This window comes from Trichoderma asperellum, chromosome 2 (genome assembly GCF_020647865.1).
Source record: "Trichoderma asperellum chromosome 2, complete sequence".
Classification (NCBI taxonomy): domain Eukaryota; kingdom Fungi; phylum Ascomycota; class Sordariomycetes; order Hypocreales; family Hypocreaceae; genus Trichoderma; species Trichoderma asperellum.
Window position 1 is genome coordinate 1600808 of NC_089416.1, and position 17345 is coordinate 1618152.

Here is a 17345-nt window from a genome sequence, read left to right on the forward strand (position 1 = left end):
AGACCTAGTAGACGCAAGGCATGTCTTGGATAGGGTTTCTTTCTCTTTCGGTCAGCGTGAAGGTCAGACACAGACTGCCACCCTGAGCCCCTTCGGGATTGCTCGTCTTGCCAAATTTTCCGCCTCAATGCGACCTTGTCGGACGAATACCTTGCGTCCGTGTATTTATCCGCATCTCTAACCCCAAGATGCTCGTTCGCGATGGCCAGGCCAGGCATTAACGGTTGCAGGTGCTCCGTGTCGCCTCTTGCATAAGGTGCTAGTCGATCCCGGGCAGTATGACGGCCTCGAGAGCGCAGGGACTCGACACATTCGACCGAGCACAGCTGGGGCCTGTCCAAAAGGGAGCGAGCTGCGATGGGTATTAGAGCCAATCGTGCCGAGAATTTGCCCTGCGTCCCCTGCAACGATGCTACGTATTCGGGCTGTTTTGCTTTTGCAGGAGTCGTGCCTTGGGAGGCAATGCTACGATGCCGTCGCACATTAAATTAGCAGCACCAGCGTGGTTGTGACGTCTCCGAGATTGGCTGGAGGTCCATTCCGTACTCCGTATCTTCTCCATAATAGTGTAATGGCCCGTAAAAGGGCTCACACTATTATCCAATCTTTCGTATACTTGGCTTAGTCCATGCTGTCCGTGCCCGTAGCACAAAGACAGCATTGCTCTCATCAGGCGCGGGTATGGCCATCCCTGACCTCATGGCAAGCAAGGGAGCGGATGCGCGGTAGCACTATCACCACCCCTGCCACCGGACTGTACCCATCAGACCTGGGTCGTGTACATGTCAAGGCAATTGGTGGCACTGTGGCACTGTGAGGCCGTGGCTTGGGCCGGCCTGCGGTTGGCGTGGTGATCTTCGCCAGTAGAAAGGCTTTCTGAAGCTGGCGCTCAACAGATTGGATCTGGCGGCCACTAACACCAGTCGGCTGTCGCTTTCCCGCCCATGGCACCGCTCAACCACCGTTCTAGCAGCCGCCGGGGACGGTGAACCAGTCTGTCCGGACGGTGGACTGTGCGTGTCTCGGCGAAGGGATCGTGGCAGCAGAAGCACCACCTCCAAGCAGCTGATTTGACGTTGGCGATACGTTTGAGACAGGCTATTAATGGGGGCGGGCTCAATGCAGTCCGAGACATTGTGCGCCAAGTTTTAGCTGTCAAGGAATGGTACCATTGAGAATCGTCTCGTCCTCCTGATCAGGCGAAGAAGAGAAAGAAGAGATTTTCTTCATGGTGCAAGTACATAGTAGCTCTGCTGGCACGCCATATTTGGCACAAAGTGCGCCGCTAAGACATCTGCTAGGTATGGGATCGTTTTTTGCTAGCTGAGAAGATCACTGGGGCGATTTGGCGGGCCCAAAGACGGCCACACAATTTGACACTTTGTGGCGCTAATCGCCGTGAACCTCAATGGACAGAGAAGCAGATGGAAAGTGTGGCTTGCAGAACCATCTGCGGTATTATATTGTCAGCCATCGACGCAGGGGCCCGCTGAGCTGAAGATAGAAAACGAGGAAACAGAAATCGTCAACAAGTTAGTTGGTAGCATCGCTGCAACTGAACAAACAGCCGGGCGCGGATCGAGGCCCAAGCTCGAACGAACTGTAAGAGGATGAGGGAGAAAATGAGACTTGAAGAAAGAAAAAAAAAAAAATGTGGAGCAGCCAGCTATAGCGTAGCGGCGTCGATAGGTGTCTTAGTACTTGTACGTAGTACGTAATAATAGCGCAGGAACGTCTCCTGGCCAGAGTGCCATAGAAGAGGATGAGGTACATTAGTGGTTTCTTCTTAATGAACAGCAGCCCAGCCAATTACCAACAGGTTTAGTTGCACAAAGTACGGGTGAGCCAATCGGCCATAAGACAAAAAGCAGAGAAAAGAATACATAGGAAAAGACGGAACAAATGAGTACTGTATGAACAACAGCCCTCAAGCTGTGGATGATCTAGTCGAAACGGTAGCAATGCCCCGACGAGAAGACGCAGCACCTCGTCTACCAGAGGCACCGAGCACTTCCGAGACCATAAGTTATGGAGCGTACAGCAAGGTTTTACCCCATACAAACCTCCAAGGCGATGGCCTAAGCTCTCTGGATACAAGGGCAGTAATTCTGCTGTACTCAAGCCCTGCTGCCTCTAACCGAGCATCTCTTTGTTCTACGTCTGCATTATTATATAGGTATAGCTAGTAGGTACTACAGACAAATTTTGTAGGTACTGCAAAGGCAACCCGGCTGCCTGGGTGACATACATGATACATGCAATGCGCGGCGCAGTACCTGCGTAAACGAAGTATCAGGTGCGTCTGCAGGCCAAACCACGCGAGGTGGAGTTACATATGTGAATGGAGTGCATACAAGCAGAGAGTTCAAGTACGGCAATACGGGTATTTCTCAAGCTTGGCAGCACCATGTTGTACATGTATGTTGTCGAGATTTGCAAGGAGCACTCCTTACATGAGCTAGCACAGGAATAGTCGTACGACTTTACGGAGTAGTGCTGTTACGGAGACTGCACAAGGAAAAAGAAAAGTTGCAGCATCTGGCTTGTGATGATGGCAAGCCTATGGGGCCCCTCTCCAGCCGCAAAGCGGGTCGAAGAGGTGGTGGGGGACTAGTGCTGAGCTTCAGGGACCATGAGCGCCTACTTGCTACCGTACAGGCACAGTACCCGCTGGGCAAATCATTAGCTGGCCCTGACAGTGCCAATCGATTGCGCATGGCGGTGCGAGTACCTTGTGTGCTGCGTGGCAGCTACCTCTCGAAGATGGAGCCCCCATGCTGGGATCGAGCTGCGGTCGAACTGCCGGGCCCCGGTCTCTGTGGCCACGAATTATGGATCGATCAATGCTTCGGGACGGGGACCTTTTTTTGCGTCAGTTCGGCCGTTGTCACAGTCGATCAATCAACGTTACTTGGTCGAAATGCCCTGGGCGCCGAGGAGCCCCGTTGGTTCATGCTCGGTGGCAGTTCGCAACGCCGCCGTTTACTGTACGAGAAAATCTCCGCCAAAAGAGCTGGAGAGATGCTGGACCAGCGCTGCTCGCACCAGAGCACCTGGAGCACCTACAGCAGGAGCAGGCAAACTTGTACGAGATGCGTTAAAGGCACCGCTATAAGCCCGGCCCTGCCAGTCCGTCGGAAACGTCTTGGCCCCTTGGCCAATCTTGGGCCAGCCTGGCTGCATTCAGCACACCACCACCACCGACCAGCGAGCGCGGCACCGCTTCCGCCTAGAAAGACTCGCCTACTGCGAGCAATACACGACCTTCCTCTTCTCGCAGGCCCCTGCAGCGTCCGTCTTGACCCTTGAGCCGGCGAACCTCTGGTGTCTGGTGGGGGAGCTGGCCATGGGGAGCCGACCCCGTCACCGCGTATCTTGTGCTCGTCCAAGAACGCGGCATTGAGGGCCTCCGGAGATTTGATCTGCCAGCAAAGACTGAACCTTGGATGACGACTGCCGTAACCCTCTGGCAGCCGCGGCGACCCTTCTGGACTGCTTCTGCGTCGTGCTCCCGGCACCACTTTGACACACCCATTGTGGCTGCACGGCTGTCACATCCACCGTCACTAGAGCACCGCTGGGGAGCCCATTTACCTTGCATACTCCCTTTGCAGCTGCATCCGGCAAGCAGGGCAGTCTTCCTTTTCTCGTTAGCACCGCTGTTTCCAGGTTCTTTTCTTTTTTCTTTGTTCTTACGGGTCAACTGCTGCAGGCATTCTCAGCGGTGCTGGGTCGCTACTTTTACGGGTCCACCGCTCCAAGCATCCCTGGTCGTGCATCTAAACCATGCACTTATCGCCGCGGTGGCTCCTCGTGGCACCGCTGCACCTGTGCCATCCACCCAATCCTGCAATTCTCTCGCTCAGGCACGATATCGACATCTTACAGCACCATCCCACGAGAGGTGCTAGCAGCGGTTGGTTCGTCTAAGAGCAACAAAGGACGAGGGTGGTCCCCCTCCCCCTTCTCTTGGCCACGACCACGGCCACGGATCCTGGCTCCGGTCTTGTCAAATCCTTCATCGCTCGTCCTCTTTGGGGTTCCATAAATCTTCTTATTACTACGTACGGCATCCTCTCCCCTTCCCACGTCGTATTCGACCTACCTTTCCTGGCTCCAGGTGCTGATCGTTTGCAACCAGCGCCGATCGCTCTTTTTCTAAGAGAGATTTTCCTTTCAAGTCCATCTCACACGCCCTGGATCCTTCCTCTTCACTCTCACTCCCTTGATTGGCAGTAAGACGCAGAGATTTACCCATCACGTCACTTTCTCTAGTCTCTGTCCCCGCGAATCTACTCTCCACGGGCCACCTCGGATCCGGATTTGCGGACATAGATTTGCTTCTTTTCCCCAGAGCCGCGAGTCGTGAGTTTTGAGGGCAAAGGCAAAGATGTCTTCTCATAACAACAGTGAGAAGGGGGGTGATGTCGACGTTCGCGGCAACACTCCCTCTCACAGCGATATTGATGTTCCCGAGGCCGGCATTGATGATGCCTGGAAGTTTCTCAATGAGCATCGCGATGCCGATGGCGTTGCCGCTATCAACATCAATTCTCTTCGCCGCAAGATTGATTTCCACATTGTTCCTCTGATGTTTCTCTGCTACACCATGCAGTTTCTTGACAAGGTCATCTTGAATGTAAGTTTCGTACCTGCATAATACCGCCCCCACCCAGATAGATGGCGTGTGCTTTGACTAGAGGCCTATCGTACGTTGTGGCACGACATGCTGACGGTGACTAGTATGCCGCTGTGATGGGACTCAGTACAGATCTGAATCTTAAGGGCAATGACTTTTCCAACGTGGCCACGTTCTGTTTCGTCGGTTTACTATGCTTTGAAATTCCCAACAGTAAGTTGAGCCTCGTCCAGCCACAAACGACTTGTCTTTCCTTTTCCCCTCTCTCCTCCTTTGAGAATTAGCCATGCTGACTCAATGTTTCAACAGCATACTTCCTTCAGGTCGTCCCAGCTGCCAAGTGGCTCGGACTCAATGTCACACTTTGGGGTATTGCTACCGCTTGCGGTGCCGCCGCTCACAATTACCAAACACTACTCGTGTCTCGTGTCTTTCTGGGCATCTTCGAGGCCACCATTGGACCATCTCTGATGCTCATCAGCAGCCAGTGGTATACAAAATCTGAGCAGGCTCCTCGCTTCTCTTTCTGGTATCTCGGCCTGGGCCTGGGACAGATTCTTGGTGGCGCTATCTCATATGGCTTCCAAAACGTCTCCGTTGGCGCCTCTCTGGCCGGCTGGCGCATCATGTTTGTTGTCTTGGGATGCGTCACTGTTGTCATCGGACTGTCAACCTTTTTCTTTTTGCCCGATACTCCCATGAAGGCTTCTTGGCTGTCGAGCAACGAAAAGGTTGCGCTGCTGAAGCACGTCAGCGTCAACCAAACCGGTATCCAAAGCCGCAAATTCCGCCCCAAGGAAATCGTGGAGGCCCTCCTTGATCCTCAGATCTACCTCTTGCTCCTGTCTGTTGTCTTGGTAAGTTGTCCTACAGTATGGAGTCTTATACCTTGGCTCCTTTTGCTAACATTGAATGTTCTGCAGCTCTCTGTTTCCAGCGGTGTTGTTACCACTTACTCGGCTACCCTCATCAGGAACCTGGGTTATCCTCCTAAACGGGCTGCTTTAATGAACATGCCCTCAGGCGCTGTCAGCATCTTCTTTACATTGTTAGTTGGCTTTGGCGTTCGAAAACAGTCTCACCGATGGGCGTGGATCATTGCCTGCATCATTCCTGCGTACGCTTCCGGCTCTCCACTAGAAAAGCCTGAGTATCATTACTAACTCTTTATAGTATTATTGGAGGCGCACTGATGTCTTTCCTCGACACGAAAGCTCACCATGCCGGTGTTTTGGCAGGTATTTACCTAGTCAATGCAGTTGTCGCTCCCTTGACCCTCTTTTACGCCGTGAGTAACTTGCCTAATCCTCCCAGCCAGCACCTAGCCTGTACAGCGATGATTAACAAAACGGATATAGTGGACTGTCGCCAACGTTAGCGGTGCTACCAAGCGTGCCTTCGCCGCCGCCATTGTTAGCGGCTCGTTCTCTTTGGGCAATATTATTGGACCTCAAACCTTCCAGGCTCGCGATGCGCCCGATTTCCGACCTGCCAAGCTGGCAGTCATGGGCACGCAGGCTGGATGTGCCGCGACTACCTTTGTCCTCTTTCTGTACTATGTATGGTGCAATAAGAGACGCGGTGACAGCAGCAAGGACACCGAAGAGCGCTTCATGTCTCCTGAGGTCTGGGCCACCATGACTGACAAGGAGAACAAGATGTTCCGATACTCTTATTAAGCCTCTACGCATTGCCTTGGACTTTTAATAATAAGCCAGCGGGTTTCTTTCTTTTTCACTTTGCATCAAATCTATATTTTAATTAATAGTATATAACGAGTATCGAGCAACCATATTGTTTGGGAAATTTTCACGTCGGACATACGATATGATACACGTCTTAGATATCTTCACTAGGATAGGTTGGAAAATCAGAAAGCGGTCGCTGTCTATAGATGTTGAGTATATATTCAAATTCCTGCTTACAATACATGAATGACCATTCTTATAAAACACTTGCTCAAACCTAGTAGTCCTTGGACCTAATTACAGTGCCGCTTCTGGCAGCATCGAGGGCCTCAATGACTCTGAGCTGCTCCGACGCGCTTTCCTCTACTGAGATTTGTCCCTTGATGCTGGGATCCCATTTTTGGAATTGAGCCTGCATGACCTTGAGCGCCTCAACGACCTGGGGTGGTTTGGGGCCTGTTTTTACACTAGAATTAGCAAAGACCATTTTCGATACCACAAAAGAGAGGGAATAAGAAGGTCCTACCTTCGTGAGTATCCACCCAGCCGGGGCAGATGGCAACAGTCTTGATGCCCTTGGGAGCAAGTTCCGCAGCGTACTTTGCAATCTGGACATTCATGCCGGCCTTTGCAATCGAATAGGCCAGGGCGTAGTCGACGCCCGTCTTGAGGATGACTTCGTTGTTGGCCATGCTGCTGGTGATGTGGGCAATCTTCTTGAGGTCGCCCTTCTCAATCAGGGGCAGGAAGGCGTTGGTCGCCCAGGCGGCGCCCCAGACGGCGGTGCGGATGGGCTCCTCGTAGAACTGCCTGGTGGCCTCGAGGTCAAAGGGCACCTGCGTGGGCGAGTGCGAAAAGGTGGTCATGTCGACCGAGTTTGAGTTGTGGATGAGGACGTCGAGCTTGCCGTCGAGGATGGCGCTGGCCTCCTTTGCGGCGGCGAGGATGGACTGCGGGTCGGTGACGTTGCCGGTGATGATGTGGATGTTGGGGTGGGCTTGGGCGAGGGCGGCGAGGGGGGAGGAGGGGTCGAGGCTGCGGACGATGGCGAGAACGGTGTTTGAGGGGGATTGGGCGAGTTGGCGGACGAGTTCGCGGCCGAGGCCTTTGGAGGCGCCGGTGATGGCGTAGGAGGGCATTGTGGAGGAGGGTTGTTGAGGGTTTGATTGTTTTACTTGGTGGGTTGTTTGTTGAAGATTGTGTTTGTGGTCTGTTGTTTAGATACTGGAAGGGTTTGTGTTGATCAAGAGGAAGTTTTACTCTTATATATCTACAAGTTGTAGTTGGTTGAAGTGCATGTAAGTCAGTTCCTTGGAGGGCTACGTTGGATTTCAAGTCTACTGATAGGGGTTGATGATGACAAAACAAAGATGCGATGGCATAATACAGTAGGAATCTTGTGTGGACCTCAGAGCATTGGCGATTACCAACCTGTTTTGCCAATGCATCAAGCATATAGACGAGAGGCAGAGCTGAATAATATGGAACAAAAGTGCTGAAGTGGAACGGCCGATCCGAAGTCCCAGGGGCCGGTCTCCATTTTCAACAATGGGTATTACTATATACAGGCTATTTCTGTCTTCCGCGTGAGGCTTTTGCCACAGTGATAATTTGCATGGAGTACGGGGTATATCCCATGATACATCTTCTGGTGGATCTCAAGATCTTGTTGAATCCTTCTCGCAAAGAGAAACGGCCGATCCGGAATCCAGCGCCCGGTCCCACTATAAATGGGCCTGCCTGCCTCAATCTGGCCAATCAAAGCCAGACTTTGTCAGCATCGGAAACGGATGCTTTAAAACCCAACGGCCGACGGGTCTTGGACCGGCCGTTCCAACTTACACGGCCGCCGCGACTGTCGAGACTGGGAGGCGAATCAACTCCCCTATCTCTTTCTACCCACGTAATAATAGCTAATGGTTGAATCCAGAGAGTGGAATGCCAATTGCCAAGAGGAGAGCTTGCGTCACGTGCACAAATGCAAAATGCAAGTGCTCGCCGCAGTCGGACAACTTGTGCCAGCGATGCGCCCGGCTCGGCAAGCAGTGCGTGTATCTAGACTTGCCGGAGAGGAAGAAGAGGCGCAGAAACGATGATGATGATGAGGGGTGAGACTTTCTTTTTTTTCTTACCAGTGCGAAATTTGATGAATATGAGAAGCCAGATTCGCTAATTTGCTTGTGCCTTGCCTTTCTCCTTTTGCAGTGGTAGTAATAGCCGAGTTGTTGCGCTGGAGAATAGAGTTGAAGAGCTCGTAGCACAACTCGATGCGATAAGAAATGGAGGCACTCAGCATGTTCCCACATCTTCCTCTACGGATGACACGAGTCCTCCGAGCACAGGGGCCTTGTCGATTCCAGACGCTCTGCGCAGTTCAGGGCCGGCCTCCCAAAAGCCAGAACTGCTCGACGCCGTGTCTGAAGGCTATCACGGCCGCGAACCCCCAAAGACATCCGTGCTGGAAGGTCTCCCAGACATTGTCGACCGCGGCTTTCTCAGCGTGTCGGAAGCAGAGAATCTAGTATCGCAGTTCAAGTCCCGCTTCGTGTGGATGTTCCCCTTCGTCGTGCTCGATCCCTCCCAAACCGTCGTGGATCTCCGCAAAAAGGAGCCGCTCCTCTTCCTCGCCGTTGTCGCGGCCTCCATCCCCAGCGCGCACCCCATCCGGAAACTCCTCGCCGACGAAATCATGCAGCACATCACGTCGCGCATCGTGGCGAGCTCGGAGAGGAACCTGGGCCTGGTGCGGGCGCTGCTGGTGCTGTGCGCGTGGTATCGGTATCCCGCGCAAAAGGGCCACGTGCAGCTTATGCTGCTGATGAATCTATGTACGACGATGGTGTATGATCTGGGGCTTAATCGATTAAAGGGGGAGCTGACGACGGATCAGCAGAGGGCGCTTCTTGGAACGTATTGGGTTACTGCAAGGTAAGAATGAAATGAAAATGAATCAAGATTCTTCAGCTGGTGCTTGCTGCTAAATATTTTGTTGTGCCATCATGTAGCTTACCAAGGGGGTTGAATCGCCCAGAGGCAATGGCAAACAGCAAAAAGATTGAAGAATGCTGCAACAACATGGCTGTTTCAACCGAGTACCCCTCTGATAGATGCATCCGGCCGTTTATCCTGGCCCAGTCTTTCGTAAATACCATTGACAGCAGCTACAGCGAGCTCGGGGAGTCAGGCCATGACGAGACTCTCGTCAGAATCATGGTCGGCGCCAAGCTGCGCCAATTCGAGAGTCTGGAAGCCACTTTGAAAGAAGAATTGTCTAGACTTCCAAACCCAACCAGTATGCTGTTCTGATGAAATATCATTATCCAAGATGGTTTTTTCCCAGTGCTCAGGTAACTAACTCTGCTGATTCTAGCCAGTGTATTCACCTGCAACATGCACTACGTCAACATTGCCATCCGAGACATGGCCCTCGACGACGAGTACGTTTCTTACCAGACTCGTCACGCCTTTGATCAGTCTCCCTCCGCCGAGGCGTTCAAAACATCAGCCTACAGATCATCACTCCTCTGGCATCTCCTCCGCCACAGCAAAGCCCTCATCCAAGCCTACATGGACATACCCGACGCCCAACTATCGCAAGTCACTGTCTTCACCCTCTCCCAGATCTGTGCCTCCCTCGTGATCCTACCGAGATCCGTATCCGCCCTGCTGAAGCTCATCGTCGCCAGACAAGGTCCCCCCCATAGTCGCACTTGGCCGGTCCAGGGCGAGGCGTTGGACGAGGCGCGGGCTATCGTCGACGAGGCGGATTTCCTCTCTACCACTATCCGGCTGTACGAGAAGTTTCGGACTCTGATAGTTGGCCTTACGACGCAAGAGAAGGGGCTGGACGTGGCTGGTACGCTGTGCTGCCACATGAGCGTGCTGGCGAGCTGGTACGCGCCACGAGTGCAAGCGATCCTGGGCGTCGATCTTGTAGTCAAGCATCCGCTGGCGTCTATTACTCCTCACGCCGGCGACATTGTCGACGTTATCAATGCCGCCAACGCCTCTAATAGCGGCAATACTAGTACTGCCTCGGTTCCACCAGTGGTTTATCACAGCACAGAAAGGACTGGATCGACTGATGTGCAGCAGGGGTTTCCTGGGGCTTATACCGGTGCGGAGGATGGCAATTACTTATTTAGCGATGAGTTGTGGGCTTCTGTGCTGGAGAGCTTTACCAGTTTTGCGTAAAAAGGGGTAAGAAAGGTAGGTGTATAAGACACGAAGGACATGTCACAACAAGAATCAGACAAAACCTTTTTTTTTTTTTTTCAAATAAACTTATTCAATTTAGCTATATAGCAATTTTTCAAAGATGTGCAGCAAAAGCACACTCTGCAAAAAAAAACAAGAGAACAATAAATTTGAACGCCTATCCAATAATGACGATGCAGTTCCCAACGTTGGATGAAATGGGATCATTAAGAAAAAAAAAAGAGAGAAAAAGAGAAAAACAAAAAGGAAAAAGTCTAAATCGTGTCCTCCTCTTCCATCTTCGTTTTTTGTGCTTTTCAAGTTCATGAAAAAGCTAATATACCCTGGATATCACGGTTTTTGTTGTCATTCAAAACGAATGTTTTGTTTTTTTAAAAAAGTCAAACGCTTTCCCTTATCCTTGAGCTCAGTTTTTTTTTTTTATGGATTTTTGTTGTTTAGACCGTGGGGCCGGCGGCAATGACATCCTCGGTAGCCTCGCTCTCGTACTTCTTGAAGTTCTCGCGGAAGAGCTGGCCCAGCTTGACAACCTCCTTGTTGAAGCTGTCGCTGCCGGCAGTCCAGGCCTTCTTGGGGTTCAACAGGTCATCGGGAACGTTGGGGCAAGACTGGGGCACCTGCAGGTTGAAGACCTCGTAGTTCTCAAACTCGGCGTTGGCGAGCTCGCCGGAGTGGATGGCGTCGAGGATGGCGCGAGTGTACTTGAGGGGGCATCGCTTGCCGCCCTGGGCGAAGCCGGCGCCGACCCAGCCGGTGTTGAGCAGCCAGGCGTTGGCCTTGTTCTGCTCAATCTTGTCGGCGAGCATACGGGCGTACTTCATGGGGTGCAGGGCCAAGAAGGGCTGGGCGAAGCAGCTGGAGAAGGTGGCCTGGGGCTCGTTGACGCCGTCCTCGGTGCCGGCCATCTTGGAGGTGTAGCCGGAGATGAAGTGGAACATGGTCTGGGCGCTGTTGAGCTTGGAGATGGGGGGCAGGACACCGCGGGCGTCGCAGGTGAGGAGGATGATGTTGGAGGGCATGTTCTCGGTCAAGCAGGGGATCTTGGCGTTGGAGATGTACTCGATGGGATAGGCGCAGCGGGTGTTCTCGGTGAGGGTGACGTCGTCGTAGTCAACCTCGCGGGTGACGGGGTCGAAGACGACGTTCTCGAGGATGGAGCCGTAGCGGATGGCGTTGTAGATATCGGGCTCCTTCTCGGCGGACAGGCCGATGCACTTGGCGTAGCAGCCACCCTCGATGTTGAAGACACCGCGGTCACTCCAGCAGTGCTCGTCGTCACCAATCAGGGCACGGTTGGGGTCGGCAGACAGGGTGGTCTTGCCGGTACCAGACAGGCCGAAGAAGAGGGTGACATCGCCGTTCTTGCCCTCGTTGGCGGAGGAGTGTAGAGTCAGGACGTTGTGCTTGATGGGCATCTCGTAGAAGAGAACGGTGAAGATACCCTTCTTCATCTCACCGGCGTACTCGGTACCCAGGATGACCATCTCCTTGGCGGCGAAGTTGATGGCGACGGAGGTGGCGGAGGTCATGCCCTCGGTGTAGCGGTTGGCAGGGAACTTGCCGGCATTGTAGATGGTGTAGTCGGGGTGGAAGTGCTCGAGCTCCTCACGAGGAGGGCGGATGAGCATGTTTCTCATGAAGAGGGCATGGTAGGCGCGAGCGCAGATGACACGGACGCGGATTCTGTACTTCTCGTCCCAGCCAGCATAGCCGTCAATGACATAGATGCGGTTGCGGGTGTTGAGGTAGTCGACAGCACGCTCTCGGTTGATCTTCCAGACCTGTATGGCAATCTTGTATTAGCATCGAAAACAGATTTTGTTTGTGTATCGTCTTTGCTCATTGTCAATCTCCATCGTCATTGTCACGCATCACCACTTGATTCAGTGCATTTCTGTGTCTTAGGCACACACACACGCACACACGCACACACGCACACACATACACACAGCGGAATAAGCCAGCCAATTGCCCGCCACAACAGCCGTGCTCAGCGCCCAATCGAGAACTCGGCATTTGCATTCGCTTCCCCAAAACCAGGCCGGAGCAAACCGGGTCGGAAATGGAGAGCAAAAAGCACAAGCTTTCGACGCATCAATCACAAGCCAATGCCGCGGATGCAACTGAGGCGAGGGCCGGGCAAAAGTCCTGAGCGCCGCTTATGGTCGGCTACCCAGATTCGGCTTCGGCTGAGCGGGGCCCCGGCTTTGTATTCCATGGGTCTTTTTTCTGTGCCGTGACTTTGGCCAAAAGCCCCCCGGGCAAATTGCAGCTTTTTTTTTATGCGTGTGTGCGTGTGCGGGGTGACGCCAAGCTAGAGCTGCATCTTGGCCTTTTTTATTGGGCACTTTCTCCGCATGCACTTCCGATTCGACCAGAGCAGCTGCAGATTGCTGGCTTTCTGTTGCTTCGGGCATTGGCTGCGCTTTTTGCTCTGCTTGCTTGCTTCCAGACGGTGGCGGCGAGGGCTGAGCAGCTGAATAGGAGGCGCCCCGCTCGCGTGACCATTGACCCAAAGCAAAAGAGAAGGGGAGCAAAAAAAAAGTATGCAGGGATGAGACGCGTTGGTAACGAAAACCCAAATGGGTAGATTCGGAACACGCACACAACAATGACGATGGACATGACGCTTGCAGCGACGATCAGGCACTATTACTTACATCTTGGCTCATGGGCTTGTTGACTGGTCCCCACCTGCAGAATGGTTAGTCGTGTGGAGCGCAAAAGCTGGATTCAATGTGTCACTCAAAACGTACCAGATGTTGTCTTGTGATGAAGGCTCCTGGACAATTCGCTTGTCGAGGGGAGATCGGCCGGTCTTTGCGCCCGAGTAGGCCGTCAGGGCACCGCTGGAGGTGATGGCAGTGCCGCTCTCGTAGACGAGGGCATCTTCGTAGAGGGCGGCGACGGAAGGATTGGCGACCTGGAATTGGGCTGGTCAGCGAGCTGTGCTTACACACATCAATTGCGAGCAAGGCCAACACTTACAATGGCGACACGGTCGTAGTCGATGTGGGCGATTTCGTGGAGCTCCTCCTCTGTTGGAAAAGAAAAGTGTTAATGCTAAGAAGAAAAAAAAAGAAAAAAGAAAAAAATCTTGTCGTGCTTGCTCGCTGCGCTCAAGGCAAGGTGAGCTGCATCTGGACAACAGGTGTGGACATACCGAGCTCGGTGTGCTCGCGGTAGGGCCTGCAGCGCAATTGGTGTTAGTCGCTTATACATGATAGCCAACAACAGCAGCAAGATGAAAGCATCGGGAAGCACTTACTGAACACCGCCAGGGTGCAGAGCAGTCTTGTTAACGTTGCTAGAAATCACTGTTCATGCTGTTAGCCGCCCAAGTCTGACAGATTCACTCTTTCGTCATGGCCATTGAGGGCAAAAGACTTACTCTTGCGTAAATCTATTCCCGAGGCCTGGATCTGTGACTTGGGACCTTTGACGGTAGGATCAGTGTATGGAGAGGCGGTCCTGTAGAGGGGATCCATTGGATAGTTATATATTCCGGAGCAAGAGTCGACGGGATGTCGTTTGGATGAACTTTGGTCTTTTCGTGTCCCTTCCTTTCAGCTGCTAGCGACAGGGGAGGGGGTGGCGTGTGGAGGATGACGGCGGGTTTGTTTCTCCAGAGTGGACACCCGGGATCAGGTACAGACGAAGTGGATGTATGTACTTTTTTTTTGGTGCTCTAAGCAGATCAGAAGGACAAAAAAGTTAGCCCTGCGATCGAACAGTCCCGAAGCTGATCCAGGCCGGGGCCTTGTTTGTGGAGCCGTGGCGGGCGGTGCGAAGCTTCACAAGGCCCGGGGCACGAATTTATCTCGGAACAGAAAGGCAAAGCAAGGAACGTTTGGGTTTGATTTGATAGGGAAAAGCAAAACAAGGGGGGGTGCGAGCCGAAAAAAGAATAGAAAAGAAAAAAAAGAAGAAGAAAACCAACAGCCGAGCGTTCTTGTGTGTGGAGTATGAGAGGAAGAAGAAATAGGGGGGCGTGTGAAGTCTCCTGTGTAGGTGCTACAACAGGATAGTAAGGGCAGCAAGCAAAAGTAGTGTGTACTGAATACCCCGTACTTTGCAAGAGATGTTGAAAAGAGAACGATGCTGTAGCCGCTTGGTATCGTCTGCGCTCGGCTCAAGACCAAACGAGGAAGAAAATTAGGTAGCCAAGGGGGGCAGCCAATTAATTCAGGCAGGGTACTTTTTGAACCTTCTTTTTCTTCTTCTTGCCTTGGCTGCAGGGTAAAGGGGCGTGAAATACAGTGCAGGGCAGCACAAATAAAATAATTGAATTGATAAATTAAAGAGGTGAACTCACGATGAAGCAGTTTAGTGCGGCGGTGGGAAAGCCGTAACGAGTAATGATGCCTTGATGACGGCACAGGGCTGCAAAAGTTGAGTAGTGGTAGATATCTGGGAAAGCCAGAAGCTTTTTTCTTAATTCGATGCTAGCAAAAAAAGCTATGTCTATTTCTCAACAACAACAAAAAAAGAAGAGGGAAAGCAGCCCTATTTAAATCTTGATTTCCCCAATCGCCCGTCATCTTTTCCAAACCGCCGTACGATGTGCGAATATGCTTTTTTCCTGTAAACGAATCACACGTGCAGTCAATCATAGGCGGGCAGCGCAAAAACCGGATCTGGGCAATGCCCAATACAGTCTCACTCCCGGTGCTCCAGCGCCGCCCGGGAGACGAATTTGGCTTGTCAGTGTGTATGAAAGCAGCAGCGCTTCCCTTTTTCCACGCGGACTATTCCGATGCCCATGCAGTACGGAGTACTTTGCTCCAAAGGCGTTGCCGGCGCGGCGACCTGCAGCGGGGCGATTACGTACGGAATGGACGATTGCGGTGGTGCTTTGCCTAATGGGGCGATTTATGGCCTGGGCTGGCGATGCTCGAGGTGGCGATTGGATTTTTCTGCTTTTACCCCGTACTTTTGGGTAATGATCTTGTAAGAGGACTCTAGTGCTCCATAATGCGACCACATAGTGCGTCCACGGCACATAATGATGATGGCTTTGATGGATACGGCTATGGATACGATACGAGTAATACCCTTCACTGACCGGGTCACGGTCTGCGCCGGCCTCTGTGCAAATACAGCAAACAGCGGTTGTCGTTGGGTAATGAGAACGCCGCAGCTGTAATTGCTCGGTCACGGGGCTGGGCCAGCGAAATAGCAGGAACCGTCAAAGGGCCCATGCCAACCAAGTCTAGACGTCGGCTTGTTCACCATGAGTAGTACATAGTAGGTGCAAGTGTGTACATACATATAGAGTCATCCACTCGTTCGTCCCCGGCCCCCGGAAGCCCAAGGCTTGACTCATCATCCATCCTCCGTAATCCAGTACTTGTCCCGGCTGCCGCAGCGCCATGCAAACGGCATGTACACACTCCCGGCTGCCTACGGGGGAGGCGACGGAGGAAAAAGAATGATCCCCATTGGAGGCGAGGCTAGCAAGGGGGTGAGATTCTTGCAAAGGCTGGATTTCGCATATGGGCACGAGATCTCTCTCCTTTTTTTTTTTATCCAATATACAATCTTGAATTTTATTGCCCGGCTGCAAAACCCGGTGGTCACGCTCCCGAACCCGAAACAGATGCTGCAAGGTTAGATGCTGCTAGCAGTAGGCAATACCAGTAAAAACCCATGGCCCATTCCGGGATGCTAGTCATGGCCGCCTTGTACGATGCCGGCTGGCCTGCAATCCGGGGAGACAGAGGCCCAGCCCAGCCCGGGTTTTTGCCTTGCGCTGCCGGGCGTGTCTTGGGCTGTGCATACCCGCAAAGGGGGACCTAGGCTGCGAATGGTTAGTAGTCGAGGCCAGCTGGGGCGTCTGTCTACCCCGCGATTTCTCAAGTCGCTCTTCGAGAACAAACAAAAAGCACACCCCGGTTTTCCACGAGGAGCAGCAGGTACAGGACCTGTGCGCGGCTCTGCCTGCTTGTCTGCACCGGCGGCTCCTCTCGGCAGTAAAAATAGCAAATGCCATGCTCTCTGTCTGGCATGAACTTTTCCTGCGTGTCTCTGTGTGATTGTCTCAGTGCCGGGCAGAGACACAGACTCGGCACCAGATATCCGAGCAGCTGAGCACAAAGCCCGTCATCCACGCACAGCAGCACAGCGCGGCGAAACAAGAGCTCAAGCCTCTTCATCCCGTCCATCTTGTAGAATCGAGACAAAATCCAGCAAACCAACCGAGACGCACGGCTATGCAGCCAATCCCTGCGCCAAAGCGCCTCCGTACGTCTCGGCCCAGCGGCACTCGCTCGACGGGGCAAGTCCCGTGATTGGCTGCCGCCCGTCTGTTCCGACTCTTTCCGCAGCCAAATTTCTGCTGCTGGCATTCTTTTTTTCGAAGCCCTCAGAATTAATGATATTTTCCAGCAAGCTGTACATGCTATTGCCACCCCTTTTTTTATTTATTTATTTTGTTTTTTTATTTTTTTTTTGGCAACGGTATTTTCCATCCATGCATGTGTAGTTGGGTACGAATGCTTGGGTTGGTCTTTTAAATTAATCGCCACGATGCACAATGCACGGTAATTCCCGTACTTACAAATTGATAATGCTTGACAATGGCATTTCGTCGCCTGACTTGTCATTTGCATGGCCAAGAGGCAATGTGACAAAAAAAAGAGAGAGAGAGAAAAACTAGGAATACATGTACATTCTTCGTCATGACGATAAGAGAAGCCGAGAAAATACGCAATTTCGATCCACAATCCACAGCTGTTGTTTCGTCTTCTGTTATCGTCTTGTAACCGGGCTTTGCTAGTATGTACGAGTATGTAAGTCAA

General features: G+C 52.5%; 5 protein-coding genes across 6 annotated transcripts; 2 read left to right on the top strand and 3 right to left on the bottom strand.

Moving 5' to 3' along the window:
* Window positions 1-3033: 3033 nt before the first annotated feature.
* Window positions 3034-6652, top strand: TrAFT101_002842 (uncharacterized protein). Its single transcript, XM_024899367.2, has 6 exons — window positions 3034-4639; window positions 4744-4852; window positions 4949-5496; window positions 5563-5756; window positions 5813-5927; window positions 5998-6652. Exons 1-6 carry the CDS (start codon window positions 4391-4393, stop codon window positions 6316-6318), a joined length of 1536 nt encoding a protein of 511 aa, XP_024763957.1. The 5' UTR covers window positions 3034-4390; the 3' UTR covers window positions 6319-6652.
* On the bottom strand, window positions 3230-3535 carry TrAFT101_002841 (uncharacterized protein; the record flags this gene model as incomplete). Its single annotated transcript, XM_066126712.1, has 1 exon — window positions 3230-3535. The coding sequence occupies one exon, from the start codon at window positions 3533-3535 to the stop codon at window positions 3230-3232; it is 306 nt and encodes a 101-aa protein (XP_065982819.1).
* On the bottom strand, window positions 6605-7466 carry TrAFT101_002843 (uncharacterized protein; the record flags this gene model as incomplete). The annotated part of the gene is made up of 2 exons (XM_024909519.1): window positions 6605-6783; window positions 6854-7466. 2 exons carry the CDS (start codon window positions 7464-7466, stop codon window positions 6605-6607), a joined length of 792 nt encoding a protein of 263 aa, XP_024763958.1.
* Window positions 7467-8183: 717 nt separating this feature from the next.
* Window positions 8184-10700, top strand: TrAFT101_002844 (uncharacterized protein). The gene is made up of 4 exons (XM_024902347.2): window positions 8184-8435; window positions 8533-9255; window positions 9333-9619; window positions 9698-10700. The coding sequence occupies exons 1-4, from the start codon at window positions 8266-8268 to the stop codon at window positions 10519-10521; spliced, it is 2004 nt and encodes a 667-aa protein (XP_024763959.2). The 5' UTR covers window positions 8184-8265; the 3' UTR covers window positions 10522-10700.
* Window positions 10581-14998, bottom strand: ACU6 (Phosphoenolpyruvate carboxykinase (ATP)). 2 transcript variants are annotated; one of them, XM_066126713.1, is made up of 8 exons: window positions 14861-14998; window positions 13937-14233; window positions 13814-13862; window positions 13709-13734; window positions 13534-13583; window positions 13302-13468; window positions 13206-13239; window positions 10610-12326 (listed from the first exon to the last, which is right to left on the bottom strand). In XM_066126713.1, the coding sequence occupies exons 2-8, from the start codon at window positions 14031-14033 to the stop codon at window positions 10983-10985; spliced, it is 1767 nt and encodes a 588-aa protein (XP_065982820.1). In that variant the 5' UTR covers window positions 14034-14233; window positions 14861-14998; the 3' UTR covers window positions 10610-10982. The 2 variants fall into 2 exon arrangements, with proteins under 2 accessions (XP_024763960.1, XP_065982820.1); XM_024899413.2 differs by having other exon boundaries at window positions 10581-12326; window positions 13937-14998.
* Between the last annotated feature and the right edge of the window lie 2347 nt (window positions 14999-17345).